Here is a 10,470-nt window from a genome sequence, read left to right on the forward strand (position 1 = left end):
TGGAATTATGAAAATCGATACAAATTGGTTCATATAGGAAACTGGAACTTTAGGTTTTTCAGTTTCAGTCTAATTCGGTTTGGTTTTATATTGTACCAAAAATGTGTAAAAATGTACTTATCAAAACATATTTATCCTTTATATATATATATATATATATATATCAAAAGTGTACTCTTATACGTATACTATGTAAGTATGTCACTTAATATATATCAAGGATGAATAGTAACATATTAATAACTTAATATTAATATTCATGTTTAAGAGTAAGTTTATATCTAGAAAGCATAAATAATAATATTAAAATTTCATGTTATATCAGTGTTATAATATGCATAATATATATAGCATATAATATATATAATATAAAAAATTAAAAATATATATTTTGGTTCAGTTCAGTCCAAATAGGCTTTCACAACATGACAATCTGCACCGAATCGATTTTCAATTCCTAGGAATCAAAACTGGGTCGAGTCGGTTTATTCGTTTAGTTTTTTATTTTTATTTTTACAATCCTAATAATTTAGAAAAGATGCACTAAAATAAAAATACAAAATAAAATAAAATGCAAAATGCATATCCTAGGTAAAATGAATGTGCATGAAGTGCAACCTAGGCATGCCATGTGACTCTATCTCGAACCCTCCTTTTTCACCCAAAGTCTCTTAAACTTGGGTGAACTTGGGTGTGGTGTTTGGTTGGTCACCAATTATTTGAGTTTCTATTTTCTTACCTTGAGTAAGAGAAGTAGAAAACTCATGAAACTTTGCACCTATGAGTTTAATTTGCTTAGTCAAAGCTGTCACTTGATTTTCAACAATAAGTTTTTTCATTTTAGGAGCACCTTTCTTGGACCAAATTTGAGGGGATATTAATTTAAAACAATTTGATCTCATGTGCCTAACAACTCCACAATAGTGACACTTAGAAACAAACTTGGCTTGAGTTTGTTTCTTAGGAGGAGCCATGGACTTGGACATCACACAAGCATCCAAACACATATTTTGGCCCTCTTCCATGCATGCCTCGTTGGCATTGGCTTCCTCAACTTCCATAGCCTTCAGAAATAAAACTTTTGCATTAGAGTTAAGAGCAATATGTGAAGAATTAGGCATAGGCCAAACAGAATTTTCAAATCCAAAGCCTATGTGTCTTGATTACACTTTTGAACAGTTACCATCTTGTCAAGCTTATCACTTGAGAATTTGTTAATATTATCGAGGGACTCTTCTCAAGTGTTTTATTTTATTCAATAAGCATAGTATTTTCAGACTTAAGATTCTCAATTAATATTCTCAATTAAAACATGTGATTCATTTACTTTTGCAACCAAGCCTTCTCGATCGAGATCAACAACATTCAACTTTTTCGAAAGTTTCTTATTCAATTTTTTCAGCTTACTGATAATTCTTCAAACAATTCATTATAAACATCTTGCAGGACTTCTAAACCTTCCTCATTTTCATCATCACTAAATTAACTTTTATAGGACATGGATTAATACATGGATGATTCAAGTTTATTTAAGCATGAATCACAATCAAATAATGCACCAAAAGCAAGAAAATTATGTTCATCATCAGAAAATAGGTCACATTTTTCAGATTCAGATCCATCCCTAAGTGTGGCGTTCAAGGCCTTTCCTTTGGTTTTTATATGGTTAGGACACTCTATTCGGATGTGACCAAATCCAAAACATTCATAGCAGTACTTGTTTTGAGAATTTTTATATTTTCTTTTTCATTTCCTTTTTTATCTTGAAATAATTTATTGGACTCATTTCTTGATTTCTTAGACATTCTACTTCCCCCATCTCCTTTTCTAAGTTAAAGAAATTTTATGAAGTTCTTGGCTAGGACCACAATGTCTTCCTCACTTGTTGAATCCTCATTAGATGAACTATTTGGTTCTTCTCTACTGTTTTTAGAGCCATAGATTTAGAACTTTTAGGTTCAGGAAGCGATAGCCCATAAGTTTGAAGTGAATCTACATGTTCCTTCAACTTTGACTCCATCAAGATCTTTACTCTCTTCGATAGAGGTCACTTTGGGTCTAAGGGGATACCTACGGAATGAGATGAGATGAGACTTTTGTGAATAGTAGTAAGATAATTTGTAAATAGTAGTAAGGTTGCGTTTGGATGTTGAGATGAGTTGAAATGAGTTGAGTTTTTTATGAATAGTAGTGAGTTGAGATTGTTGAATGAGTTTGGTGGGGTCCACTTAAAATGAGTTTAAAATGTGTTTGAATGTTAAGATGAGTTTAGATATATTTATGAGAAGTTGAAAAAAAATAGGTCCCACCATTATTTTATACTGTTCATATCACAGTAAAAACGGAAATCATTTCCGTAGCTGGCGCCAAATGCTTCAGGAAAAATATCAAATAAATGGGCACTGTAGCTTATAAGGCAAGAGAACATGCAAGCAGGAAATAACTTTTGGATGCCATCGTGTTTATTTATTTATTTATTTTTATTTATTTATAATAGTATGCACTATTCACAGATTTGTACTCTTTGAAGTTGTTATTCACAGATTTGCACTGTCGCGTCTTGCATCTGTACGTAAAAATGAGTTTACGGATTAAGGTGATTTCAAACTCGGCTTCACGTGTGTTTGGAGGGCAGAGCTCAGTTTAAATTTGAACTGAGTTGAGATGCTTCCAGCATCCAAACGAAGCCTAAGATAGTTTGAGTTAAGTATTTATTGGGTCTTGGAAAATGAAAGAAAAAAAATTAAATAAAAAATATTATAAAGTTAGAATATTATTTTTGTTTTAAGATTTGAAAAAATTAAATTAATTTTTGTTTGAAAATTTAGAAAAGTTGTAATGATTAGTTTGAAAGTGTTTGTATTTAAATGATATTTGGGAATGAAATGAAATGAGATAAAACGAGATGAGACAAAATGGGATGAGATGAAAATTGTTTCCAAACATCCTAAATCTTTCGGGTAGTGACCTCAAGATGTTTCTCGCTATTTTCGCTTCATCAAGTCTCTCACCAAGGTTAAAGCTGGAATTTACTATGGCATAGAATTCATCAAATGACTCATCCTCTTTCATTCTTATTTCCTCAAACCTAGAAGTTAACAATTAAAGTTTAGAATTTTTTACCGTTTTGATTCCTTCATGTAACTTCTAGTATGTCCCAAGCCTCATTAACAATTTCACACATTAAAATTCGCTTGAATTCCTTAGGTGAGACAGTCATAAAAATGGAATTTAATCCCTTTCTATTCCCATTGCAATTAGCAAGGTCATCTCTAGACCAACTATCCCGAGTTTTAGAGGGTTTAGTCCAACCCTTTTCAACACAATACCAAACACGTTCATCCAAGACTCTAGAAATGCTCTCATGCATATTTTCCAATATGCATAGTTCAAAGTATGGAGGTGATGAGAGTGATTGTGACATGACAATGGGGTCAAAGGATCACACTCAGAAGACTAATTCTAACACCAAGTGAACCCTCTGTAATGCCAATTAAAATTACAAGATTGACCTTAATTAACAGCTAGAGTGCAGTGAATAGGTGTATGTCGCAATTCATTGTCTAATTTTAATTCATGTCAAATATTAGCAATGGAATAGACAAATATGAATGATAACACAAAACAAATCAACCACAAGACAAGGATTTTTGGTGACAAAGGGAAACCCTTTAAAGAAACCAATTCCACTATTTGAATATTAATACATGTAAGTCTTTTACAAACCCTATGTAATATGAATACTTTACTTGCCACGACGAAATGACCTTTTTTGTCCCTACCGCAATCGTAGCCAAAATCTCTGACAATCTTTAAACTTGGCTTCTTCTCCCAGAACCTCCAGTGGCTGAACTCACATCAACTCAATTCACACTATCACTATTCATGTTTCAATGTGTGGTTTACAAAAACTCCAAGAGAAAGAATTCTTGTAAAAGTCTCAAAACTCTATTTTATCTCTTGGCACACTTGGGTTACTTGTAAAAGTCTCAAAACTCTCTTTTTTTTTTTTTTTTTTTTTTTTTTTTTTTTTTTTTATCTCTTAGCACACTTGGGTTACTTATCAATATCTGATTGAGTAATTTTATAAAGAATTCCGTGCTCCTTAAAGGGTCCTTGAGTTGATCAAACTCTTTTTCGAATTTCAAAATCGCATTCTTGAAAATCTACAAACAGGTTCTAACTGGAACACTAACTGTTCTTCAGAATTCCAAATAGCATGGCCTTTATCCAAATTTCGAGTTCTACAATCTTCAAGCCTCCATCTTCATCCAATACTCAAATTTATCTCATCAAATAGAGCATTATAGATAAATATGATCCTCTTATCAACCCTTACTCATTATCCTTACAGATAAATCTTATCTACCACACAAACCAAATAACAAACCTTACCCATTGTTTAGTTAATACTAAAAATACTAACATATGGTAACATATATCTATAACCTTCTTGTATAGTTGAATTTTGTGTACAAAATAGGAGCATAAAAGTCCCCATTTTGTGTCAATAAAAATACTTCCTTTACAACACATTGCAGTTGCCACCTTGTCGCCAGACATAATTTAGATTAATTCTAATGGTTAGTTTCAATAGATAATCAAAGTAAAGAAGACAAGAGATTTGTCCAAAACATGAAGAAAACAACTCACTTTTCAATTGAAAATTATGAAAACTCAAGAATATCCTACCAAACCCACAAGCTGGGCTAAAATAGCTGTAAATTAAAAAATATTAGGATTTTATCAAAAAAAAAAAATCCTAATTATAAACATACAAAAAATAAATACATGAATAAAGGAGTAATCTGTCAAAAATTTGGTCAAAATCAGAATCAAAAGCAATTCTTAACTAAGAAATGAAATAATACCATAAAAGGCAAAAAATATATAAAATTAGAGATTTAAAGGGGAAAACAGCTGATTTTGGGCTTGAAAACAGTGCACACTGAGTGTAAATGGATGACCATGATCATGTGCAGTGAAAATAACTTACTGAATTGGGGTCATATGTGCGAATCCGATACATGTAGTCAAAGTTATAGCCAAAATACTGATACATGCTCAAACACTATAAGAAAAAGGGCTTTGTGGTCATTTAATTGCGGCGAAAAAACTATTTGTGACCAAAACAGACTTATTTTAACTGTAAATAGTCATTTTGCTAGAATTAACTTGCTACAAATAAACAGTTTTCTTGTATTGAAAACTGTCCCAAATCAAGAAAAAACCATTGTTTGCTTCTTGACTTACGCTAACCTGCCATATTGAGGTAGTTCTGCATCATCAACATGCAATTTGACATCACAGTATCATCTGACTCGGATCTCCCTGCATCATACCTGCAATGATTACATGATCATTTGTATGTCAATTGTTCTAGCCTAATTGCTGAGATCTCTATGTTGTATGCTGAATACTCTAATTCAGTTATATGGTCCGAGTTTGGTCTATGCTGCCACAACAAAATCTCTGGAATGGCATATGATTGAAGAGATCATCTTGTAGGTAGTATAGCTAGAAGTTTCCTTGTAATGTGAAGTACCAGTACAAATGGGAACGATGCTATGTCACAGAAGTAGAAGAGAATAAGATAATTTAGGGAAAATATTCTGATATCCATAATGCTAGTATATGTGGGGTCGATCTGAATCTCAATTTCCCACACACACACACAGGGCATAAAAAAGTTATTGCATCATAGCCCAAAACATGCCAACAATATTTTGGCGTGGGGTTTCTTGTGTATTTGCTGGATCTAAAGGTTGTGCTCACATTATTAATCATGTTCTCAAGGAAACTGATCATTGCGCGCTTCGTTAATTATTTATAGTTATTTGTACTTGATTCCTTGTTGAACTGCAGTCTGAATGGAAAATACTCTTGGCCAACGCACCTGAATAGAATATTGGAGTACTCGATGCATTCATTCGATAAAAAATTAAAAAAAAAAATAAAAAAGGCAAAGGTTGCTCGCAGTATGATTCTGACCAAGTGATTGTCGAATGAGAACTTTCATTTCAGACAAACGTAATTAATCATTCACGTGTACACACACACACAAACTTGTATTATAGAATAGGCTGGCCGGCTGTAAGTAACAAATATGTACTTGTTTTATTTGCACAGAACAAATCGATCTTGTGCATGGCATGACTGTGTACACATCACTCCGGCCGACACGGTAAGAACCTCGATGATTTTTCTTTTTCTTTTCAAATTTCAGGGAAAAAGAGCCTTCGTGTTTGGTCGGTGTGGGGGAAGCTTGACACGTGATTGATTGGCGACATTTCTCGATGTTCGACAAACGAGAAGCTGGTTCTCGGGCTTCCCATGTTATTTGGAAGAATATAAATGTTACAGCAGCTATATTCGTATAAATCACATATATCTTTTCTTTTCTTTTCTTAGTCAATGTACAGATTTACCTTCCGTGTATAGTGCAGATCATAGCCTCTACCTTTTATTTAAACACATTTACACGTCCATTCACAAATCAATGAAAGAGATTTATTCTTCATTCAACAAGAAACTCGGAGAAACCACATGCACCACATGCCAAAACTGACGGTGGCAATAATGATAAGCAGCTGTGTTTTGGGGTTGTCTTTGATGGGGGAATCCTGGGAAAGTGTCCCTTCCTGGTTTTAATATCAGAGGACAAAAAGTAAGGAAAGATAGATGATATATGCGTAAAATTATAACCTTTTTCTAGTCTATAATTCCCTATTTTATACGTAGTGACGGATCGATATATATACCTTTGACCTCTTAAAGCTAATACGCATTCTCACTTCGTGAAATTCCTGAAATCTCAAATTAAGAACTGGGTGGTATAAAGGCGATAAACTCAGTATTTGTTTTTCGACCGCTAGTTTTAATTAATTGAATTGGGTATGTTTGGTCAATTTTGTAGGATCATTATGACTTGATCTTAAATGACGTACTTGAAAATTTTGTAGGATCATTATGACTTGATGATCTTAATTAATGTTGTTGGAGCAAATTGTATTGATTTAGAGACAGGTATCGTCCTATACGCGGCCTTCTTCAGAGTTCAAACACAAGTTATGATGGAATTTTTCATGAATGTATGCAAGCTTGACATACATTAACCAACTTTCCATCATACTGCTAATGATTGTCATATTTTCCTTTGCACACGACGACTATCCTAACTGAGCACTGCATGCACATGTACGTGCTCTAAGTTATTTTATTCAGGAAAAAAAAAAAATCTTAGCTGATCACACCCGATGAAAGATATATAACTTACAATAGTCATTACTAAAAGACACGACAATCTCAGCATCAACTCTTCTTGTTCCTCGTACGTACGTAGCAAACAGCTTTAAATTGTCATTGCTTATTGGTAGGGTGAAATTGTAGGTGAAGGTTCGAGAAGTTGGGCTTGATCGAGCCCTTAAATTGGGAATTCGATCGATAGCTAGCCAATCCTATCCTATCCTTCCTAGAAGCAACGTCGTTTGACTATATATTTCGTTTCGTCACGTTCGAGAAGTCTTTTTTAAATTGTATGCATGGGCAGAGCGGGAGCTACTCTTTGTTTGAACGTAAGCATTATATATTTTTCTTGACCATTAATATAGCGTATTAAGAGCGTTTAACAAGCTGTAAAGCATTAATAATGGGTTCGCGGTCATTGAACGTAAAACGTGGTCTTTTCTTCTAAAACAAGCCCCATCGTTTTGCCAAACTTTAATTTCTTTAATTAGGTGGCATCTTTGATATTATGATCATTCATTGATATATTTATCGAATTTGAGTAATTTCAGATTTTTATCTGAATTTTAAGGAGATTGACATCTATAATAGGGCGCTGTATATAAATATAATATCAATGAGTTTGTAATAAATATTATACGACTCACTTCACTCGATTGTCTCTCCTGTTTTAGATATAAACAATTCTACGCATCAGCATGTAGCCGCAGCACACCACACAATTTTTTTTTTCTTTCTTTCTTTTTACCGCAGCACATGAGGTGTGCTGTGGCTACGGGCTAATACGAATAATACAGCTTTAGATATTAGATATAAATCTCAAATTTATATTCATAAATATTATATGACTCACCTCTAGTAAGAGGATATATAAGAAATCAGTACGGCTTCAGATGAGGTAGTGACAATGCATGTAAATATCTTTTGAGATGCGAATATTTGGGAATTCCTTCTATCACGACAGATATTCTTAATGGGGTCTATCATCCGTGGACGAACATGGTTAATTTTTACAAAGGATCAGGTGATGCTGAAATGGTCAATTTTCCCTACAAAACTCTATGCCAAGATGTCACATATGAATATATAAAGCAAAACTATTAGCATTACTATTCACAAAAGGCAGTGATACTTTCAATTTTCATAATCATAGCTAGCCTTGTTACCTCGTGTATACATATCCACTCAATGTGGAATATAATTCATACGATCAGCAATAACATTTAACTTTTTTATTCTAAGATGCCAGCTCATGCGTCTTTGACATGATGGGACCCGACCTTCAGAGTTATTAATTGTGGGGACAAAATCTGGACAAAGAAGATTTATTTTTTCTTGGGTCACCTTCTATCATAATTTGATTAAAAAAAAAAAATACCAAGAGAAGTCACAAATAATGTAAAATTTAGTTGTTATATCGTAGTGATATATAGATCATAGAGAACTTAACTACATTTTCAGTATGGTAATAGATATCGTGGCAAATCAGGGTGCTTAATTTTATAATCTATGTTTTCCAACTAAAATTTCTACCTCTAGCCAGCATCCTGTAAATCATCAATTTTTTTTAAACAAATATCGGACCCACTAAGTCTATAAAGACTTTATTTTTTACCAAGTCACGATTCTGTAAAGACTTGACTTGGAAAGAGTGTTATTATCAAATACCATCCCCACCCCCACCTCAATTATGGATTCTTTCACACATTTGGCAACAATATTGGAAAATTATGATATATTACTTTTGACACACGGCATCGGCGACGCGTAAGATGGTACCAAAATATTCATAATTTCACGCAATAAAAACACCCTCGAGGCCTCTTGTTGTGTGGCCGTCGCCACCCCCCCAACATCATCTCTCTCTCTCTCTCTCTCTCTCTCTCTCTCTCTCTGAGAGATCAACAGGACCTATGTCAACAAGCAAAGATACTACTACTGTAGCGTCACAACCTGGCCTTGAGTGTTGCATGTGTGGCGATTATGGTTTCTCCTACGAGCTTTTCCAATGCAAAGTTTGCGAATTCAGATCGCAGCACAGGTACCCATCAAAATTGCTTTACTCGGCATTTAATTTTTGCTGTATATTCTTTTGGGTCTGGATATTTTGTCTCTGATTGTTCAGTTATTTTTCCCTCTGAACAACTCGATCGTTACTGCAGGTACTGTAGCAATCTCTATCCGAAGGCCGAGTCTTATCGGATTTGCAATTGGTGTTTGAGTCAGAAGGAGGACGCCAAAGAAAAGTCACAGAATTCATCCAATTCTTCATCGTCGAACAAGAATCAGGGCGAAGACGATAGCAAGAGCAACAGAAGGAATGTAAATGGTGACAGTCTCGCAAACCTAAAAGGTCAAAGAGACACTTCGCAGTTAAAACTCAACGTTCCCATCAAGAAACAGAGATCGCCGGATGGATCGCCGTCTCCGTCGCCATCGCCATCGCCATCGCCGTCGGCCCGAAAGAGGATCATCACGAATGCTCGTATGGAAGAGAAGCTCAGGAGAACCAAATCGGAGGAGATATCAAACAGAATTGGAGTCACCAGGCCTTTGTTCAGGAATAAGGTGAGAAGGTATAAGCTTTTGGATGAGGTTTCAAGCTAATTACTGAGCAATAATATGGCTTTTGGTTAAAAATAAAATAAACTAAAATAAAGTTACAGAGACAGTTTTGGTTTTGCTTGTCATCTTTTTCGTACCTTTGCACAGAAAATCCAGCTCAGTAGTGTTCTCATCCATTCTCTCTTAACTCCTTTGTATAGAATGTCACTGTAATTCGCCATAAATCTTGGTTTAATGCCAATAATCAGTGAAGATATCGCTATGTACTGATCAAGATTGATAACGACGTCATCCCAATTAGTTTCTGCAAAATTGATGGGGTTCGTTTTTTTGAGCTGTGGGGAAGTACGAATTTCGGCATTTTCTGATCTTTCTCTAATCATCATTATGCATAAGACTAATTAAAGCTCCAGTATCCAACACCTGTAATGATACTATTGAACTGATCGTCATTTTCATGATAGTCTGCATCATGAATCATGATCATGATGATCATCGCAATACATGATTATTCATCCTTTCGGAGCCAATCACACGTTGCTGCATGTTAAAGATCGATTCTATGGGCATGTTTTTGTCTATTTGTTTAGTGGTTATTTGGACCAATAAAAGAAAAGTGGTAATTATATATGTTTTGGAAGTTGCGAGATAGTTCACTGA

At 34.3% G+C, this 10,470-nt stretch overlaps 1 protein-coding gene across 1 annotated transcript; it reads left to right on the forward strand.

Annotated features, from left to right (window-relative positions):
* Positions 1-8,939: 8,939 nt before the first annotated feature.
* LOC121260912 lies at positions 8,940-10,076 on the forward strand. Its single transcript, XM_041162989.1, has 2 exons — positions 8,940-9,286; positions 9,408-10,076. The coding sequence occupies exons 1-2, from the start codon at positions 9,159-9,161 to the stop codon at positions 9,850-9,852; spliced, it is 573 nt and encodes a 190-aa protein (XP_041018923.1). The 5' UTR covers positions 8,940-9,158; the 3' UTR covers positions 9,853-10,076.
* Positions 10,077-10,470: the final 394 nt, after the last annotated feature.

The sequence above is a fragment of the Juglans microcarpa x Juglans regia genome, chromosome 4D, assembly GCF_004785595.1.
Source record: "Juglans microcarpa x Juglans regia isolate MS1-56 chromosome 4D, Jm3101_v1.0, whole genome shotgun sequence".
Classification (NCBI taxonomy): Eukaryota; Viridiplantae; Streptophyta; class Magnoliopsida; order Fagales; family Juglandaceae; genus Juglans; species Juglans microcarpa x Juglans regia.

Coding starts and splice junctions, on each gene's coding strand:
- LOC121260912 (XM_041162989.1), top strand. CDS start 9,159: ATGTCAACAAGCAAAGATACTACTACTGTAGCGTCACAACCTGGCCTT. Junction 9,287..9,407: donor GAATTCAGATCGCAGCACAG/GTACCCATCAAA, acceptor TCGTTACTGCAG/GTACTGTAGCAATCTCTATC.